Source organism: Bombina bombina, chromosome 4 (genome assembly GCF_027579735.1).
Source record: "Bombina bombina isolate aBomBom1 chromosome 4, aBomBom1.pri, whole genome shotgun sequence".
Lineage (NCBI taxonomy): Eukaryota > Metazoa > Chordata > Amphibia > Anura > Bombinatoridae > Bombina > Bombina bombina.
In genome coordinates, this window is record NC_069502.1 from 655,522,212 (window position 1) to 655,544,160 (window position 21,949).

Consider the following 21,949-nt stretch of genomic DNA (forward strand, 5'->3'; position numbering starts at 1 on the left):
GGCGTGCAGTCGGCAGATTAGGGGTTAAAAAATTTTAATAGAGTGGCGGCGATGTGGGGGGACCTCGGTTTAGGGGTACATAGGTAGTTTATGGGTGTTAGTGTACTTTAGAGCACAGTAGTTAAGAGCTCTATAAACCGGCGTTAGCCCAGAAAGCTCTTAACTACTGACTTTTTTCTGCGGCTGGAGTCTTGTCGTTAGAATTCTAACGCTCACTTCAGACACGACTCTAAATACCGGCGTTAGAAAGATCCCATTGAAAAGATAGGATACGCAATTGACGTAAGGGGATCTGCGGTATGGAAAAGTCGCGGCTGCAAAGTGAGCGTTAGACCCTTTAATGACTGACTCTAAATACCAGCGGTAGCCCAAAACCAGCGTTAGGAGCCTCTAACGCTGGTTTTGACGGCTACCGCCCAACTCTAAATCTAGGCCTATGGGACTAAATCCCAAATGAGCCCATGTAGAAGTACCTGTGACAAAATATAAATTCAACATAAAAAAATTCAAAAAGCGATCATATGAATTAAAAAGGATATATTCAATCTTAAAAGTTCTAGACATAGAAGGCTTTGAAGCAAAGGGAGAACTTGAATTCTCATATCCCAAACCAATTATTTTACCTGATGTCCAAATTAGTTTCAGATGTGGTGTTAGAGACTTCTAACAAGGTCCGATGTCCTTACTTGCACTGCCAATACCAATCCTGGAGTCTCCGCAATTGATAGATATCCTTTAGCCTGTTCCGTGATGCCGTGGATCCTTACAGCGGTCACGTAACTCGTCTTATCATTTTTTTTACCAAGCTTTGTTCCTTCTTGGGGGTCAATTTATTATAGTGCGAGGGGACATGATACGATGTATCATGTCTGCTGCACATCGATAAATGCCGACAGCATATGCTGTCGGCATTTATCATTGCAATACCGCCCCCTGCAGATTCACGGTCAATCGGCCGCTAGCAGGGGGTGTCAATCAACCCAATCGTATTCGATCGGGTTGATTTCTGTCCGCTGCCTCAGAGCAGGCGGGCAGGATATGGAGCACCGGCCTGAAGGCTTACCGGAAACACGAGGCATCAAGCTCCGTACGGAGCTTGATAAATTGACTCCTTGGTTTATGTAGCTCTTTATTTTCTTCTCAGATTGTTTAAAAAGATAATATCAAACCAAAGTAAAGCTTAAATATATTAGGGAGCAGAGGTTGAAAAACCCAGTCGTCCAGTGGTCCTGGACGACCTTGAAATTTTTTGAGATTTTTTTTTTGAGATTTCTGTTTTCCTAAAAATATAAAAATGCTTAACATGTTAAAACAATCCACATCATGTAGAAAGTACCTTAAAAACAGAAGATTCCCCCTATAACTTTTTGCAGGCTAAGCCATGTTGATTTTTTATATATATACTGGCAACAAAAATTATGTGAACTTTGAAGAAAAAGGTACGATCCACACCATCCGAAGTAAAAACAGTCAACTTTATTTGCAAATTCTTAAAACAAGATGGGAAGCTCAAAAGCAAAACAGAGTGAGCGCAGCACTTTGGCTTACACGTTTTAGCTAACAAGCCGTAGTCGTAGTTAAAAATTATGTGCCAGCAAAACATATATAATGTAAGTTTTTTTAATTATTTAAAAATAAATAATTCCCTGTAATATTTCAAATAAACTGTAAAAACACAATTTATGCTTACCTGATAAATTTATTTCTCTTGTGGTGTATCCAGTCCACGGATCATCCATTACTTGTGGGATATTCTCATTCCCAACAGGAAGTTGCAAGAGGACACCCACAGCAGAGCTGTAATATAGCTCCTCCCCTAACTGTCATAGCCAGTCATTCGACCGAAAACAAGCCGAGAAAGGAGGAACCATAGGGTGCAGTGGTTACTGTAGTTTAAATTTAAAAATTACCTGCCTTAAAATGACAGGGCGGGCCGTAGACTGGATACACCACAAGAGAAATAAATTTATCAGGTAAGCATAAATTGTGTTTTCTCTTGTAAGGTGTATCCAGTCCACTGATCATCCATTACTTGTGGGATACCAATACCAAAGCTAAAGTACACGGATGAAGGGAGGGACAAGGCAGGAACTTAAATGGAAGGAACCACTGCCCGTAAAACCTTTCTCCCAAATATAGCCTCAGAAGAAGCAAAAGTATCAAATTTGTAACATAAAAAAAATATGAAGCGAAGACCAAGTCGTCGCCTTGCAAATCCGATCAAAAGAAGCCTCATTTTTAAAGGCCCAAGTGGAAGCCACAGCTCTAGTGGAATGAGCTGTAATCCTTTCAGGAGGCTGCTGTCCAGCAGTCTCATAGGCTAAGCGGATTAAGCTTCTTAGTCAAAAAGAAAAAGAGGTTGCCGAAGCCTTTTGACCTCTCCTCTGTCCAGAGTAGACAACAAACAAAGCAGATGTTTGACGAAAATCTTTATTAGCTTGTAAGTAAAACTTTAAAGCACGGACCACGTCCAAATTGTGTAAAACAAGGATGGAACAACAATCTCTTGATTGAAATTCTTGTTAGATACCACCTTAGGTAAGAACCCAGGATTGGTACGCAGGACTACCTTATGCGTATGAAAAATCAGATAAGGAGAATCACATTGTAAGGCAGATAGCTCAGAGACTCTACGAGCCGAGGAAATAGCTACCAAAAAAGAACTTTCCAAGATAAAAGCTTGATATCTATGGAATGAAGAGGTTCAAACGGAACTCCTTGAAGAACCTTAAGAACCAAGTTTAAGCTCTATGGTGGAGCAACAGGTTTAAACACAGGCTTGATTCTAACTAAAGCCTGACAAAATGCCTGAACGTCTGGAACATCTGCCAGACGCTTAACTAGCTGACAATCCTTTTTCCAAACCTTCTTGGAGAAAAGATAATATCCTAGCAATCCTGACCTTACTCCATGAGTAACCCTTGGATTCACACCAATAAAGATATCTACGCCATACCTTATGGTAAATTTACCTGGTGACAGGCTTTCGTGCCTGTCTTAAGGTATCAATAACTGACTCGGAGAAGCCACGCTTTGATAAAATCAAGCGTTCAATCTCCAGGCAGTCAGCCTCAGAGAAATTAGATTTGGATGGTTGAAAGGACCCTGAAGTAGAAGGTCCTGTTTCAGAGGCAGAGACCATGGTGGAAAGAATGACATGTCCACTAGATCTGCATACCAGGTCCTGCGTGGCCACGCAGGTGCTATCAGAATCACCAATGCTCTCTCCTGCTTGATCTTGGCAATCAGTCGAGGGAGCAGAGGAAACGGTGGAAACACATAAGCCAGGTTGAAAGATCAGGGCGCTGCTAGAGCATCTATCAGTGTCGCCTTGGGATCCCTGGACCTGGATCCGTAACACGGAAGCTTGGCGTTCTGGCGAGACGCCATGAGATCCAGTTCTGGTTTGCCCCAACGATGAATCAGTTGTGAAAATGCCTCCGGATGGAGTTCCCACTCTCCCGGATGAAAAGTCTGATGACTTAGAAAATCCGCCTCCCAGTGCTCTACACCTGGGATATGGATAGCTGATAGGTGGCAAGAGTGAATCTCTGCCCAGCGAATTATTTTTGAAACTTCTAACATCTCTAGGGAACTTCTCGTTCCCCCTTGATGGTTGATGTAAGCTACAGTTGTGATGTTGTCCGACTGAAATCTGATGTACATCAGAGTTGCTAACTGAGGCCAAGCCTGAAGAGCCTTGAATATCGCTCTTAGTTCCAGAATATTTAATGGAAGGAGAGACTCCTCCTGAGTCCACGATCCCTGAGCCTACAGGGAGTTCCAGACTGCACCCCAACCTAGAAGGCTGGCCTCTGTCATAACAATTGTCCAATCTGGCCTGTGAAAGGTCATACCTTTGGACAGATGGACCCGAGATAGCCACCAGAGAAGAGAATCCCTGGTCTCTTGGTCCAGATTCAGTTGAGGGGACAAATCTGTGTAATCCCCGCTCCACTGACTGAGCATGCATAGTTGCAGTGGTCTGAGATGTAAGCGTGCAAACGGCACTATGTCCATTGCCGCTACCATTAAGCTGATTACTTCCATACACTGAACCACCGAAGGGCGCGGAATGGAATGAAGAACCCGGCAGGAATTTAGAAGCTTTGATAACCTGGACTCCGTCAGGTGAATTTTCATTTCTACAGAATCTATCAGAGTCCCTAGAAAGGAAACTCTTGTGAGTGGGGATAGAGAACTCTTTTGCTCGTTCACTTTCCACCCATGCGACCACAGAAATGCCAGTACTACGTCCGTATGAGACTTGGAAATTTGGAAGTTTGACGCCTGTATCAGGATGTCGTCTAAATAAGGGGCTACTGCTATGCCCCGCAGCCTTAAGACCGCCATAAGTGACCCTAGAACCTTTGTAAAGATTCTTGGGGCTGTAGCTAATCCCAAGGGAAGAGCTACAACTGGTAATGCCTGTCTTAAAAGGCAAACCTGAGAAACCGATGATGATCTTTGTGTATCGGAATGTGAAGATAAGCATCCTTTAGATCCACTGTAGTCATATATTGACCCTCCTGGATCAGTGGTAGGATGGTACGAATAGTTTCCATCTTGAACGATAGAACTTTGATGAATTTGTTTAAGATCTTTAGATCCAAAATTGGTCTGAAGGTTCCCTCTTTTTTGGGAACCACAAACAGATTTGAGTAAAAACTCTGTCCCTATTCCTCCCTTGGAACTGGATGGATCACTCCCATAACTAGGAGGACTCGTACACAGTGTAAGAATGCCTCTCTCTTTATCTGGTGTGCAGATAATTGTGAAAGGTGAAATCTCCCTTTTGGGGGGGAAGCTTTGAAGTCCAGAAGAAATCCCTGGGATATAATTTCCAACGCCCAGGGATCCTGAACATCTCTTGCCCACGCCTGGGCAAAGAGTGAAAGTCTGCCCCCTACTAGATCCGTTCCGGGATAGGGGGACGTTCCTTCATGCTGTCTTAGAGGCAGCAGCAGGCTTTTTTACCTGCTTACCTTTTTTCCAGGTCAGGTTTGGTCTCCAGACCGTCTTGGATTGAGTAAAAGTTCCCTCTTGTTTATTATTAGAGGAAGTTGATGCCGCACCTGCCTTGAAGTTTTGAAAGGCACGAAAATTAGACTGTTTGGCCCTAGATTTGGACCTGTCCTGAGGAAGGGCATGACCTTTTCCTCCAGTGATATCAGCAATAATCTCCTTCAACCAGGCCCGAATAGGGTCTGCCCCTTGAAGGGAATGTTAAGTAGCTTAGATTTTGAAGTCACGTCAGCTGACCATGATCTAAGCCATAGCGCTCTGCGCGCCTGTATAGCAAAACCAGAATTCTTAGCCGTTAGTTTAGTCAAATGAACAATGGCATCAGAATAAAATAATTGGCTAGCTTAAGTGCTCTAAGTTTGCCAAGTATGTCATCCAATGGATTCGCTACCTGTAAAGCCTCTTCCAGAGACTCAAACCAGTACGCCGCAGCAGCAGTGACAGGGGCAATGCATGCAAGGGGCTGTAGGATAAAACCTTGTTGAATAAATATTTTCTTAAGGTAACCTCTAATTTTTTATCCATTGGATCTAAAAAAAAAGCACAACTGTCTTCGACAGGGATAGTAGTACGCTTTACTAGAGTAGAAACTGCTCCCTCCACCTTAGGGACTGTCTGCCATAAGTCCCATGTGGTGGCGTCTATTGGAAACATTTTTCTAAAAATAGGAGGGGAAGAGAACGGCACACCTGGTCTATCCCATTCCTTATTAATAATTTCTGTAAACCTTTTAGGTATTTGGAAAAACATCAGTACACACCGGCACTGCAAAGTATTTATCCAGTCTACACAATTTCTCTGGCACTGCAATGGTATCACAGTCATTCAGGGCAGCTAAAACCTCCCTAAGCAACACGCGGAGGTGTTCAAGCTTAAATTTAAATGTAGAAATATTAGAATCAGGTATCTTTCCTGAGTCATTAACATCACCCACTGACTGAAGCTCTCTTTCCTCAGCTTCTGCATATTGTGAGGCAGTATCAGACATGGTTCTTAAAGCGTCAGAATGCTCTGCATTTTGTCTCACCCCAGAGCTATCTCGCTTACCTCTAAGTTCAGGTAGTCTGGCTAATACCGCTGACAGTGTATTATCCATGACTGCCGCCATGTCTTGTAAAGTAAACGCTATGGGCGCCCTAGATGTACTTGGCGCCATTTGAGCGTGAGTCCCTTAAGTGGGAGTCAAAGGGTCTGACACGTGGGGAAAGTTAGTCGGCATAACTTCCCCCTCGTCAGATTCCTCTGGTGATACATTTTTTAAAGACAGAAAATGATCTTTATTGCATAAAATGAAATCAGTACATTTGGTACACATTCTAAGAGGGGGTTCCACCATGGCTTTTAAACATAATAAACAAGGAGTTTCTTCTATGTCAGACATGTTTATACAGAATAGCAATGAGACTAGCAAGCTTGGAAAACACTTTAAATCAAGTTAACAAGCAAATATAAAAAACGGTACTGTGCCTTTAAGAGAAACAAATTTTGTCAGAATTTGAAAAACAGTGAACAAATGCAGTAAATCAAACGAAATTTTTACAGTGTGTATAATAGGCTAACAGAGCATTGCATCCACTTGCAAATGGATGATTAACCCCTTAGTTAAAAAAACGGATCACAAAAAACGAAATAGACGTTTTTTAACAGTCACAACCAACTGCCACAGCAAGCTGTGGCCCTACCTTCCCCAATAAACGACTTTGGAAAGCCTTTGGGCCCTTTAGAGATGTCCTATAGCATTCAGAGGGCCTTTGAGGGAAGCTGGATGTCACAGTTTGTAATTTTAACTGCACCAACTGTAACTTTTATACTACAACAGTGGAAATTGTTTCTAGTCAAAATTTAAGCCAGCCATGTGGAAAAAACTAGGCCCCAATAAAGTTTTATCACCAAAGCATATATAAAAATGATTAAACATGCCAGCAAACGTTTTATATTGCCATATCATAAGGGTATTACCCCTGGGAGTAAGCATGATACCAGTCGTTATTAAATCACTGTATTCAGGCTTAACTTACATTAATCCGGTATCAGCAGCATTTTCTAGTGTTTTCCATCTCTAGAAAAAATTATAACTGCACATACCTGATAGTAGAATAAACTGCACGCCATTCTCTCGCTGAAGTTACCTCATCTGTGTAATCCCCTCAGACATATGTGAGAACAGCAATGGATCTTAGTTACAACCTGCTAAGATCATAGAAACCTCAGGCAGATTCTTCTTCTATTTACTGCCTGAGATAAAATAGCACAACTCCGGTACTATTTAAAAATAACAAACTTTTGATTGAAGAAAATAAACTAGCTATATTTAACCACTCTCTCCTACAACGTCCTTGCTTGTTGAGAGTTGCAAGAGAATGACTGGCTATGACAGTTAGGGGAGGAGCTATATTACAGCTCTGCTGTGGGTGTCCTCTTGCAACTTCCTGTTGGGAATGAGAATATCCCACAAGTAATGGATGATCCGTGGACTGGATACACCTTACAAGAGAAATATTGCACAGCTACTCCACTCTGGCTAAATGATAAGCAAGTCAGTCAGGATGGGTGGTATAAGGGTAAAGCAAACTCTCAGCATTTGTGCACACTTTATAAGTTAAGTGGTCAACAGAAAATATTTGGTATATTAAGGGAATAGTATGTATATCTATTTTATACAGCATAAGCTACAATTTATTAAAACGTGTTTACATTTATATGCTGCTGGAACAATTTTAAATTATGATTTTCTCATTTTATGTTACTACTACTTTTTCTAATACTGCCCCACACAAAAAAATTCAAATAACAAATAAAGTTATTGTAGAGGCTGTTGCAGTTTACTCCCAGTAACACTGCACTTCTCAGGTCAATATTCCCAAAAGATAGAGTGATAAATTATAGAAAACAAAGTGTCTATAATGTTACATGCAGAATGAATCCCCTAACCGGGTCAGTATAAAATATGCATTGTCCTGCTGTAGCATAGGATATGTAAAAAACTACCTTGTAAACATATGGCTTATAGTGCCTTTAAGAAGTAGGCGTGCCACAGTAAAGGCTGTGACACACTGCAAGCAGAGCGACGCGCAGCGTGTACATGCAGCTGTGTGCGCTCAGTGTGTCCTGCCTTTTCATCTCTGAGCACTCTGCTGCGTCAGGACGCGTAGCTGAGCGCTCAGAGATGAAATATTTGAACTTCAGAAGCGATGCGACGCGGAGCGAAGCAGCTGCTTCGCCTCGTGCCGCATCGCTTGCAGTGTGTCACGGGCTTTAAGGCTGTGACACACTGCAAGCAGAGCGACGCGCAGCGTGTAGATGCAGCTGTGCGCGCTCAGTGTGTCCTGCCTTTTCATCTTTGAGCACTCTGCTGCGTCAGGTCGCGTAGCTAAGCGCTCAGAGATGAAATATTTGAACTTCAGAAGCGATGCGACGCGGAGCAAAGCAGCTGCTTTGCCTCGCGCCGCATCGCTTGCAGTGTGTCACGTGCTTAATAAATGTGCCTCCTCCATAGTCACTACAAAACAATTGTGTGTAAGAGAGTTTGTGTGGGAAATAGTATATGTAAGAAAGTGAGACATTGGGGGATATTTATCAAAGCCTCAACTTTGTTGCATTCGCCGGCACCAATACACTCTCCTTATTTATAAAAAAAGACGACAAAAAGATGCGCACCAAGTACGGGGCAATGAGCATCGGACTGTTGTTAACTAACAGTCATCGATCTTGCGTCTATTCGGCTTTTTAACTTTATTTATACCCTGTCACTAAACGCCGCCACTTTACTAAAATGTTTAACCCCTATTCCGCCGCTCCCCGACCCCGCTACAACATAAATAAACTTTATGTTAAAGTTATGGTAAAACAGTTTTATCTTTATATAGTTTTTACTGTTGGCTTTCATTGAACTAAGTTCACATGCTCGTATATAGTAAAATATTACACTGTTTTTTTTAACATCTGCTCTATATTTATATATAGGAATATCTATTTAGAAATACTTAGAACATTGGAATTTGAAATATTTACAGTACATACACAGTTAAATGTTTTATTAAATACTAGTCCTAAAGCCCGTTCACACGGGCCATTTTTTGCAGGGTACAGCGGTCCCACCCCTTGCGCTCTCTCCCTCTCCCTCTCTTTTGCTCTCTCTTTCTCTCTCCCCCCTCTCTTTTGCGCTTTCTCTCCCCCTCTCTTTTGAGCTCTCTCTCTCCCCCCCTCTCTTTTGCGCTCTCTCTCCCCCCTCTTTTGCGCTCTCTCCCCCCCTCTTTTGCGCTCTCTCTCCCCCTCTCTTTTGCTCTCTCCCCCTCTTTTGCGCTCTCTCTCCCCCCCTCTTTTGCGCTTTCTCCCCCCCTCTTTTGCGCTCTCTCTCCCCCCTCTTTTGCGCTCTCTCTATCCCCCCTCTTTTGCGCTCTCTCTCTCCCCCCCTTCTTTTGCGCTCTCTCTCTCCCCCTCTCTTTTGCGCTCTCTCTCTCATCCTCTGTTTTGTGCTCTCTCTCACCCCTCTCTTTTGCGCTCTCTCTCTCCCATGTCTCTCTCCCCCTCTCTCTCCCCTCTCTCTCCCCTCTATCTCTCTCTCTCCCCTCTATCTCTCTCTCTCCCTCTCTCCCCTCTATCTCTCTCCCTCCCCTCTCTCTCTCTCCCCTCTCTCTTTTGTGCTTTCTTCCCCCCTCTCTTTTGAGCTCTATCTCTCCACCACTTTTTGAGCTCTCTCTCTCCCCCTCTTTTGAGCTCTCTCTCTCCTCTGTCTCTCTCCCCCCTCTCTTTTGCGCTCTCTCTCTCCCCTGTCTCCCCCCCCCCTCTCTCTCTCTCTCCTCTCTCTCCCCTCTATCTCTCTCTCTCCCTCTCTCTCCCCCCTCTATCTCTCTCTCTCTCCCCTCTATCTCTCTCCCTCCCCTCTCTCTTTTGTGCTTTCTTTCCCCCTCTCTTTTGAGCTCTCTCTCTCCCCCTCTTTTGAGCTCTCTCTCTCCCCCTCTCTTTTGCGCACTCTCTCCCCCCTCTTTTGCGCTCTCTCTCTCCCCCCCTCTTTTGCGCTCTCTCTCCCCCTCTTTTGCGCTCTCTCTCCCCCCTCTTTTGCGCTCTCTCTATCCCCCCTCTTTTGCGCTCTCTCTCTCTCTCCCCCCTTCTTTTGCGCTCTCTATCCCCCTCTCTTTTGCGCTCTCTCTCTCACCCCTCTCTTTTGTGCTCTCTCTCCCCCCTCTCTCTCTCTCCCCTCTATCTCTCTCTCTCCCCTCTATCTCTCTCTCTCCCCTCTATCTCTCTCCCCTCTCTCTCTCTCCCTCTCTTTTGCGCTCTCTCTCCCCTGTCTCTCTCCCCCTCTCTCCCCTCTATCTCTCTCTCTCCCTCTCTCCCCTCTATCTCTCCCCTCTATCTCTCTCTCTCCCTCTCCCCTCTATCTCTCCCCTCTCTCTCCCCTCTATCTCTCTCTCTCCCCTCTATCTCTCTCTCCCTCTCTCTCTCCCCTCTATCTCTCCCCCTCTCTCTCTCCCCTCTCTCTCTCCCCTCTCCACTCTCTCTCCCCCCTCTCTCTCTCCCCTCTCTCTCTCTCCCCCCTCTCTCTCTTTCTCCTCTCTCTCTCCCCCTCTCTCTCTCTCCCCCCTCTCTCTCTCCCCCTCTCTCTCTCCCTCCCCTCTCTCTCTCCCCTCTCTCCCTCCCCTCTCTCACTCACTCCCCCTCCCCTCTCTCACTCCCTCCCCCTCCCCTCTCTCACTCCCTCCCCCTCCCCTCTCTCACTCCCTCCCCCTCCCCTCTCTCTCTCCCTCCTTCTCTCTCTCCTCTCTCTCCCTCCCCTCTCTCTCTCACTCCCCCTCTCTCTTTCTCCCTCCCCCCCCCTCTTTCTCTCCCTCCCCCTCTTTCTCTCCCTCCCCCCTCTCTCTCCCCTCTCTCTCTCTCCCCCCTCTCTCTCTTCCCCCCTCTCTTTTGATCTCTCTCTCCCCTATCTTTTGCTCTCCCTCCCCCTCTTTTGCTGTCTCTCGCCCTCTCTTTTGCTCCCTCTCTTGTTCTCTCTTTATCTCCCATCTTGATCTCTCTCTCCCCTCTTGATCTCTCTCTCACCTTTCTTATCTTTTCCCTACCCCTCTCTCCCCTCTTTTGAGCTGTTTTGAGCTCTCAGACTGCACAGCCTTTCACGGCCCGCCCCTTCACACTCGGCCACGCCCCTTCACGGCCCTCACGCTCGGCCACGCCCCCGGTCACACTCGGTCACGCCCACTTCTGCTCGCCCTGCAGAGACTTAGGGACTGTAAGGCCAGGTGTGTTGTCCTCGTGCTGTCTCTACTGCGCATGACAGCTTCGGACAAACACATTTGGCCTTTTATAGTATAGGATGAATATTGCATAAATATGATTTTTCATGTTTTCAGCTACTTAACTGCAAAGGGTTCTGATACACTTATTTATGTCTATAAATGTATACAGATGTATTTAAATGAATTCAAATACATATATACACATATAAATACATAAATACATCTGTACACACACATATACACATATACAGTATATCCTTGTCATGATGAGGTAGCACTCTTAGATAGATTTTTGAGCTTCTATCAGGTTCCATCTGGGCCTGAAACGTTGGGCTATGTTACAATAAAGAATTTAAAATAAGAACACTGAGCTGAGTCATATGTGAAAGTATATATATATATATATATACAGGTAGCCCTCAGTTTACGCCGGGGTTAGGTTCCAGAAGGAATGGTTGCAAATTGAAACCATTGTAAATTGAAACCAATTTATAATGTAAGTCAATGGGAAGTGTGGGAGATAGGTTCTAGGCCCCTCTCAAAATTGTCATAAGTAACACCTAATACATTATTTTTAAAGCTTTGAAAGGAAGATTTTAAATGCTATACAGCATTATAAACCTAATAAAACAATCACACAACACAGAATATATAATTAGACTAAGTTAAATGAACAAAAACATTTGCTAAACAGCATTATAAACCTAATAAAATAATCACACAACACAGACTTCACTTGCATTTTTCTGCAAACAGTTATTTCTATGCTTTCCAATCTGGACTGATTTGTAGATAGGAAGATCTTGTTCCTTTGAAATCTGCTTGATAGCTCAGGTCTGGTTAAACTAATTAATTTCAGCTTGCTTGGCTTTGCTGCAACACAAGCGGACAGCTCCACCTACTAGCTATTTTAATAAATGCACTGCTTCTCAATGCTTTTCAATAGCAGTCACATGACTGGAAAAAAAGGTTGTTATTCTGAAACGGTGTAAATTGAACCGTTGTAAAACGAGGGCCACCTGTATATAAAAGTACTAGTAAGCACTCCAATTCTCAAGTATTGAGTAGACAGCCACCAGGGTGCTATATCACAGAACTTAGTATAAATAGTCACATAATAAGATAGCACTCACTGGATAAAAATAAAACTTAGCTTTTATTGTAGAATCTCAAAGGTTAAAACGGTCCCATAATATGGGACCGTTTTAACCTTTTGAGATTGTACAATAAAAGTTGTTATTTTTTATGTGACTATATATATATATATATATATATATATATATATATAAGTATAATTTTATATATATATATATATATATATATATCTGTATTCATATATATATTCATGTATGTATCTCTATGTTGAAGCACTTTTTTTTTCTAGCATCTGAGACCTCATATCTTTGAGCCCTAATGACTTTTTTAAATAATTTTTTTTATCCGTTATGATTATAACAGTACTTTCAAATGTATTTTTGACGTTTCTTTCCACAAACAGTTAACCAGAGCTCTGAACTCGCACTAATCCAACGAGCGTAAATCTATTACACTCACGGTTTCACATTTACTTTCAACTCGTAATAGCGCTCTACTTATGATGCGCGCAAGGAGCTGCAATAAACCTGACAGGGTGAGTTTAGCTCCCTTTTTTTTTTACCAAGTCCACTTTATTTTTAGTGATGGTAAATCCTAGCGTTTTATTAATGCTCAGATTTACCATCCCTTTAACACCTTTTTCTGTTACTGACAGAAAATAGTTGTGTAAACGAGCAAATAAACTCATAACTCCCTAAAGTGCACACAACATGATAACAAGCTAGTTAACAAGCGTATGGGTTAAAAGTCTACCTAAGTGAAAGAACGTTTTTGTGAAAGAATGTTGCTTTACTCAACTTTCTTGATTTGCGCCGTTTGGTGGCTACAGTAAAAAGTAGTATTTTTCGTTTCTTTTTTTAAACTAATACAATTGCACGTCCACTCCACTGATTTTACATGTAATTTGCTTATTTTATCTAAGCCAGCAATATATACGTAATAACTTCTAATCAACGTGTTTTGTATTCTCTTGCATCACATTGTACAAACCGTACGCCTCTCACTAGTGATGTCCAATTCGTGAACAAATTGCTCTTTTGAACTGGTGGAGTGAGTTCTGCTTCTGCTAACTCCTCCTTTACAATGAATCACACAGCAGAATCAGACATCCTCACTCTAGGATCATATTACCAGTACTTTTGAATCAGTGAACTGTTAACTCATTTGCAATGAATCTTTCAGTTAACAGTTCACTGATTCAAAGATCAAGTCACAGCAGTTTTCAATAGACTCCTGCCTTTACCCCTAACTGCACATTTAATTAACCCTTACTGTGCCTTTACATAAATAACCTTTACCCCTAAATGTACTATAAATTAACCCTTACTGTGCCTTTACATAAATAACCTTTACCCCTAAATGCACCTTACATTAACCCTTACTGTGCCTTTGCATAAATAATTCTCACCATAAATTAACCCTAAGGACCCCTGTTAATTCTAACTGCCCCTAAGAACCCCTGTTACTCCTAACTGCCCCCAAATTAACCCCATTCAATGCCCCCATTGACATCAATCATCAAAGATAAGGAACTGGTCCCAAATAATAACTTTATTTAAAATGTTACTACTGTTTGTTTTTGTCACTTTTACTAAAGTTGAGATAAGCGTTGGATATGCAAATGTTAAATACCACACAGTACATAGCACAGAGTATGCAGCATACTCAGTTGATTGTACTGTGTTGTATTTATCAAGAGCCAACGCTGGGTGTGAAGAGCTGGACTTTCATATGCTCAGTGACTCAGGAGTTATGATTCAGGACAGAAATCGGATCAGTAGTGAATCTATCAGATCAGACCGTCTGCTACTGGAGAATCTGCGGCTCTGCATCACGTGTCAAAGTGCGCTGATAAATCGGTTGAACATATCACACACATACGCGGATTCATCTTTCAGCTCTATTTTACACCCACAAGCCAAAAGCAGCCTATACAAGAGTGAACTTCACAAACCAATCAGAATGTGCCTACCACCACAGCCAATAATATAGTACATTCCATAGTATACATTTGTTCCACGCTCTCTGATAGGCTTAGCGTCACTGCGGAAAGCCAAACTATTCGTTCCTAATCATCTAAGCAGGTTTAGTCATGGCTGCTGTATCAATCTGTAGTTCTGGCAGGAATTTGCTGCAGTTCATGAAACTTGTAGGGCAGCTAAAGGTAAAGAAACCCGAGATGTATAGTGCTGGTTTTATGCTAAAGGGCTAGTAAAGTACACTTTATAGCCAGAGCGGGCAGCGACGACGAGCATGACAGAACCATTCAGACTCTTTATTTCATCCATTAAATAAAACAAAACCTGACAAATATGTGCACGAGAGACCTGTGATATACCCTAAGGGCTAGCAATATAATGCAAGGTCATAAAAATAAGAAAATACTTTGTGTAGACACAAAACATTTCACTTTCAGCGCTGACACTAGGGTGTCCCAAATACGTGCTTATAAATCGCATTTAAATACTTTTGCAGATGTCTTTGTTTCGTTGGGCTTTTTTTTCAATTATGCTTGATTTGTTTTCCATAGATAAAGGTGCTCATGTTGTGATACATCTTGAGTAGAACAGATGGAAATTAACATACTAAAGAGCCAAATCAATAATCTAATAATTTAGCTATATATCTATACACACATCAATATATGCATGATGTGGCTTTCTATTGAAATACACGTTTTTTGTGTGATGTTTTTTTTAAGTGCGAGCTGTAAGACATGGTATATGTGCCTTAATAAGAAATACTTTTACCTTTCTGATACTCATGTAGCATTATTTACATGAAACCCCATTAAAAACTGTTGATAGTTAAAGACAGACAGATCTGTAGATAAATTGAATATTACTGATTTTCTCAGTACATGTGCCAGTAATGTGTGTAAATGTAAACATTTTTTTGTCTTAAAAGTAAATGCTATTAAATACTTCTAAAAGTTTTTTTTTGTTTAGGGAGCTTATTACATATAGGTATGGATTATTTGTGGTGTTTTTTTTTCTATTTGTAGAACAAATGCTCTTACTCCAATATTTGATAAATGAGAAATGTCTAGAAATTCAGGGAATTTATACTTTGATCCACTGTGCACTATTAATACACTTTATGGTTTTATGTTAACAGAGAGTCCCAAGGACTGGTTGGGTATACCGCAAAGTAGAGAAGCCAGAAAGTGTTGCAGACCATATGTACAGGATGGCAGTTATGGCTCTGTTAACAGACGACAAGCAGTTAAATAAAGACAGGTAGGAGAGACTGTGGTTATAATCTGTTTAGATCAAGGTAGAAAATAAGGAACATATTTCACGGGTCTCCTTGAATGCAATATTCATTTATTATGAACTGCATAAATATAGTAAACACATATTTTTCCCTTATAATACCCTTTTACCATTCACCACAAGCACCTTAGCTTAGCTCACCTTTGTAACATTTCCCAACAGATGTGTCCTTTTTGTTTTTAAGAAGCTACTCCTCTGCCTCTAAGATATTTGTTATCTATATGATACTCCCACTCTCCACAAACACCATTCACAAAATGTTTCTTTCTTGAATCGGACAGGGCATACTGTTTTTAAAAAGAAGCTTCCAGTTTACTTCTGTTACCAAATTTGCTTTGTTCTTATGGTATTCTTGTATGAAGATCATACCTTGGTAGGCAGGTGAGGTGGGTACCAGAGGAAGCTGTTTGCCATTTTAATTTAATATGATTGACAAGTGTACACAGTGGCATAAAAAAAGTATGCAAACCTTTTGGAATAAGATGGATTTGTGCATAAATTGGTGATACAATTTGATTTAATCTAAATTTCGAAAAAACAAAAAAAATCATTTGGGAAGTTTGCTAACAAATGGTAACTAAAACATAGGAAATCCTACGGAGGAACAATATCTTTTTTTTTTTTTTAAAAAACACATGGTTGTTGTAGACAACAACCTTTTTAAAGGAAAATTTGACTTTTCATAGGTAGGAAGACATCTGTAAAAGTAATGTACCTTTATGCATGAAGAAAGTCTTAGAAGATATTTGAAGGGTTTTACCTACTGCAACCAGTGAACAAATAAATGTAAATCATCCTCATTTCTCCATTTACCTCTAAATTGCTTGAGATATTAGTTTACAGATTAGTTTACAGATGTATGGGTGAATCTAGATAACATTTTTCTTTATTTCTCCTCCTAGACGCTCTGCTGCTTTTTTACTCCATTGATCACCTTCAGATTTTGGAAACTATCTACTCAATGGGCATTTTGAACAAAGCCCTCTATGGATTTTCCTGCTACCTATCTCATTAGTCATTCAGTGTCTCTTCTCCACTTCCTCTTTATATAACTTGCTGGTTTTCAATACCACCTCTACACTAATGACACATAACTATATACATTACCTTCTAACATGACTCATAAGCTTCTGATCAGTTCTGTTATTGTAACGTAGCAGAGCTGGTTTACAACCTGTTAATGTAAACTAACCTCTGCTCTAAAGTGTAAGCAATATCACACAGAAGGAAGCTACAGTACAAAGGCGTGCATGCTCCTGAAGATAAAAGGCAGGTTAGGGAAGGGAAAAAAAATCACCCAATTTCAGAACGTTTTCAAAGCAAGTGAAACTGACTATTTTCCATGGGTAAAAGTATGTTTTTAGTGTATAAAACAATTAATTTTTTTAAAACAGAACAACCCAGATTTGTATTCAGTAACATTTAGGGTCATTTATCATGTAAGGAGAATGATATTTTATTATGAGCTTTTAAACTATTTACTATGTTTGTTCATTATCCACTTTATTCCAACCCTTTGTGTGTGGTAAATATGTTGATTCCTCTGTTAACTTTTTTTCCCCCAGCATGACCCTCATCCCAACACAAGGGTGTCTATATTTCACTAAAATATAGGCACCCTTGTGTTGGGATGAGGATCATGCTAGGGAAAAAAACAGGTGTCTACTTTTTTGTGAAGTTTATCAGTATGATCTTCTTATGCAATGCTAAGCATAAGGAAACCTGAGATTGCATAAACATGTGATCTTCATTTAACACACAGACTAATATATTTTAATTGAGGCTACTATCGTATTACAGAATATACATTTTGTTCATTTAACATGAGCCCATACTATCACTACTGGCTAAGAAGGAAATGGGAAATCACACAAAAGACTTGTGTTCTACAGGTCAGCTCTGAGAGATCTACTGGTAGATCTTGATCTATCTTTTGAGTACGCTAGGTTCTGATATCTGCACATCATCTCACCTGAAGTAATGTCTGCTGTGATGTATATAATATCATAGTATATTATAACATGTCATCTTTTCATTGTCCAGCTCTGTTTAAAGGGACAGTCAACCTTCACAACAATGTGTTATCTATCGTTAGTTTTAGCTTTAATTAGTTTTCCTACCTGTTTCCCAGCATGCTGCCCACAACGGTTTCACTGATATTTTGAAATGAATCACGATGAAAAACGATGTCTTCATTTTACAAATGGCCCCTGAACTCCTCCTACCGCCGTCTTCTTCATTCACAGGCCTCTTGTATTTTTTGTTTCAAATTTCGTGCCTGTGGACGTTGATGATGTCATCGCGTTGTTCCACTATTAACTGCGCATGCGCAAACCCCGCCGGAAGTGTTGAGGATGGTACTATTTAGGATTGCACACTCTCATAAGCCAGCCATAGTGATTTCATGCTGAAAAAAAATGTATTTTAAAAGGAGTTACTATATAATGCCCTATGCTATAAACTGATACAAATTACCACATTAGTTATTACAAATTATCAGATAGCTTGGGTTTTAACAGTGAATCAAACTTAATATTTAATTTAATGCACTTGTTTTTCAGATGACTTTGGTATGTTATGCTTCATACAACTTATTGTATGTGTGATACAGAATTTTACTGGCAATATTTCAAGTCTACTATTATCATCTGCACACTTTAAATAAATAATATTCATAAACATATGTATCTGAATGTATGTATTAAAAACAGTTTATATAAAAGTCAATACGTAAAAAAATACATATATGTCAGTATTCACATTAGTATACACATCTTATCCTGCTTTCTATTATATTGTACTGCTTTTTTTCATGTGTGTATCATGACAGCTCTGTAGTGGCTAACGCTGCTTGCCGTTTGCAAGCAGAGAGCTGAGCTGCTGGAGCCCTAGAGCCGCCTGCTAGAGAGAGGAAGAAGATGGCTCTGTGCTGTGTGCATGCGCTGGCGATCATCTGCCCTTCAGGTCACAACACTAGTGCTCTGTAAGGAAGCTGACAGCTGCTCTGCTACAACATACTGGCAAGAGATTTTTATTTCTCCCGTTTGCTTTTTTTGTGCCGATATCTTATATGCAGCTTTCTATGTCTCCTCAGTTATCAGTACATGGGATCAGGCACATATTCAGTGTGTGTGTGCAGTATATATTTATACATAGATATACTGTATATGTCAGTACATGTATGTATACAAATAATTCATATACACACTTATTGTAAAGATCCATGTATGTATATATATATATATATATATATATATATCCTTAAAAACCACAGCCATTCGTGTGTATTGTGGGTGTTCTCTTGTCTAGTCAGATGTTTGAGCTGTGTAGAATATCAGTGTATTTTTTTATTTAGGCGCAGTCTGACTGCCTCAGTGTTGGGATATTTAGGTTTAATAATAAACCTTTAGCTGTATGAAGCACAACAAAAAGATATAGAGAATATTACATTTTTATTTTTTGCAGAAAGTGCTGATTATTTTTTTTTCTTGTATTTGTAGTGGATGATGGAAATGTTAAAGTATTTATATTACAACATTTTATCTATTCAGAAATGTGTATTTTGTCACAATCAAAATATATTTTATACTTGTGTTAAAATCAGCATGAAAAACACTGTATTATAACTATTTCTACTCGTAGTTATTTTAATGGAATCACAGAGGAGCTGTTTGACCTTATGGGCATTTCTGGAGCTATGGTTTATTTGCTGCTTCCATTCCCCTCTTTGAGTTTTTTGCTTTTGGGTTTATGCGGCAGTAAATGTTCTGCCTTCATTTTCCCCGCATATTTGTAATATGGTGTTTGATACTGAACATGTTTCTGGAGGCGCAAGATGGTGGTGTGCAAGCTACCCCTGTGGAAACGGCTAAGAGTAAGAAACCCTGCACTATTAGCCGTTTCCACAGGGGTAGCTTGCACACCACCATCTTGCGCCTCCAGAAACATGTTCAGTATCAAACACCATATTACAAATATGCAGGGAAAATGAAGGCAGAACATTTACTGACGCATAAACCCAAAAGCAAAAAACTCAAAGAGGGGAATGGAAGCAGCAAATAAACCATAGCTCCAGAAATGCCCAGAATCTAACGCTGATAGCTCCAAGCGCAACTGAAACAATGTTCCCTAGGAACAAATGCGCTCTGCAAAAGTTCCGGGTTTACTGTGTGCAGTGACGTCACAAGCTCCTTAATGAGCATGCGCAAAGCTCCGGGAACGATTATTTGCGAGCTCAGAGACTATACAGGTTAGTGTTTTGAAAATGAGACCTGAATGATGTCATAGGAGGCGGAATTCAGGGGCCATTTTCAAACTGAGAACATCGTTGTTCTTTTGAAAATATCAGTGAGACCGTTGTGGGCAGCGTGCTGGGAAACAGGTAGGAGAACTCAAACTAGCTCAAACTAATGATATATAACAGATTGTTGTGAAGGTTGACTGTCCCTTTAACTTGTTAGTTTTTTTATAATTATAATACAGGTAGAAAACCCTTTTGTCCAAACTGCTTGGTACCAGAAAAGATTTGGATTTCAGAATAGTTTGAATTTTGGAATATTTGCATCTGTAAAATGGGACAGTTAGGAGAAGTGATGGAACCAAGTGTAAACAACAATATGTCATGTCATAAAACAGCTTATACAGGCAACCTAAATGTCGTTTTATCATTTTAATACTTGTGTATTTCAGAACACAAAAATCAAACCAAATACACAGAGAAGATTGTAACTTACAGGCAGGGGAAAAACATAATTAATGTAAGAACTTACCTGATAAATTAATTTCTTTCATATTGGCAAGAGTCTATGAGCTAGTGACGTATGGCATATACAATCCTACCAGGAGGGGCAAAGTTTCCCAAACCTCAAAATGCCTATAAATACACCCTCACCACACCCACAATTCAGTTTAACGAATAGCCAAGAAGTGGGGTGATAAAGAAAGGAGTAAAAAGCATCAACAAAGGAATTTGGAAATAATTGTGCTTTATACAAAAAATAATAACCACCATAAAAAGGGTTGGCCTCATGGACTCTTGCCAATATGAAAGAAATTAATTTATCAGGTAAGTTCTTTCATAAATTATGTTTTCTTTCATGTAATTGGCAAGAGTCCATGAGCTAGTGATGTATGGGATAGCAATACCCAAGATGTGGAACTCCACGCAAGAGTCACTAGAGAGGGAGGGATAAAATAAAAACAGCCATTTTCCGCTGAAAAAATAAATCCACAACCCAAAATATGAGTTTTAATCTCATAAATGAAAGGAAAAAACTTGAAGCAGAAGAATCAAACTGAAACAGCTGCCTAAATAACTTTTCTACCAAAAACTGCTTCCAAAGAAGCAAATACATAAAAATGGTAGAATTTAGTAAATGTATGCAAAGAAGTCCAAGTTGCAGCTTTGAAAATCTGATCAACTGAAGCTTCATTCTTAAAAGCCCACGAAGTGGAGACTGATCTAGTAGAATGAGCTGTAATTCTCTGAGACGGGGCTTGACCCCACTCCAAATAAGCTTGATTAATCAAAAGCTCTAACCACAAAGCTAAGGAAACGGCAGAAGCCTTCTGACCTTTCCTGGAACCAGAAAAGATAAAAAATAGACTAGAAGTCTTTCTGAAATCTTTAGTAACTTCAACATAATATTTCAGAGCTCTCACCACATCCAAAGAATGTAAAGATCTCTCCAAAGAATTCTTAGGATTAGGACACAAAGAAGGAACAACAATTTCTCTATTAATGTTGTTAGAATTTACAACCTTAGGTAAAAATTTTAATGAAGTCCGCAAAACTGCCTTATCCTGATGAAAAATCAGAAAAGGAGATTCACAAGAAAATTTATGAAAGAAGAGAATTTATGAAAGGAACACCATGAAATGTAAGTCTTCCAGACTCGATAATAAATATTTCTAGAAACAGATTTACGAGCCTGCAACATAGTATTAATCATGGAGTCAGAAAAACCTCTATGACTAAGCACTACGCGTTCAATTTCCATACCATCAAATTCAATGATTTGAGATCCTGATGGAAAAACGGACCTTGAGATAGGTCTGGCCTTAATGGAAGTGGGCAAGGTTGGCAACTGGACATCCGAACAAGATCTGCATACCAAAACCAGTGAGGCCATGCTGGAGCCACCAGCGGCACAAACGATTGCTCCATGATGATCTTGGAGATCACTCTCGGAAGAACTAGAGGCGAGAAAATATAAGCAGGTTGATAACACCAAGGAAGTGTCAACACATCCACTGCTTCCGCCTGTGGATCCCTGGACATGTACCTGGGAAGTTTCTTGTTTAGATGAGATGCCATAAGAT

At 40.5% G+C, this 21,949-nt stretch overlaps 1 protein-coding gene across 1 annotated transcript in view; it reads left to right on the forward strand.

Moving 5' to 3' along the window:
* Positions 1-14,367: 14,367 nt before the first annotated feature.
* HDDC2 (HD domain containing 2) overlaps positions 14,368-21,949 on the forward strand; it is a 129,071-nt gene continuing 121,489 nt past the window's right edge. The window contains exons 1-2 of the mRNA XM_053710719.1: positions 14,368-14,517; positions 15,471-15,592. Of these exons, the coding sequence (XP_053566694.1) occupies positions 14,446-14,517; positions 15,471-15,592 (194 nt within the window). The 5' untranslated portion in view covers positions 14,368-14,445. The remainder of the gene's footprint in view (positions 14,518-15,470; positions 15,593-21,949) is intronic.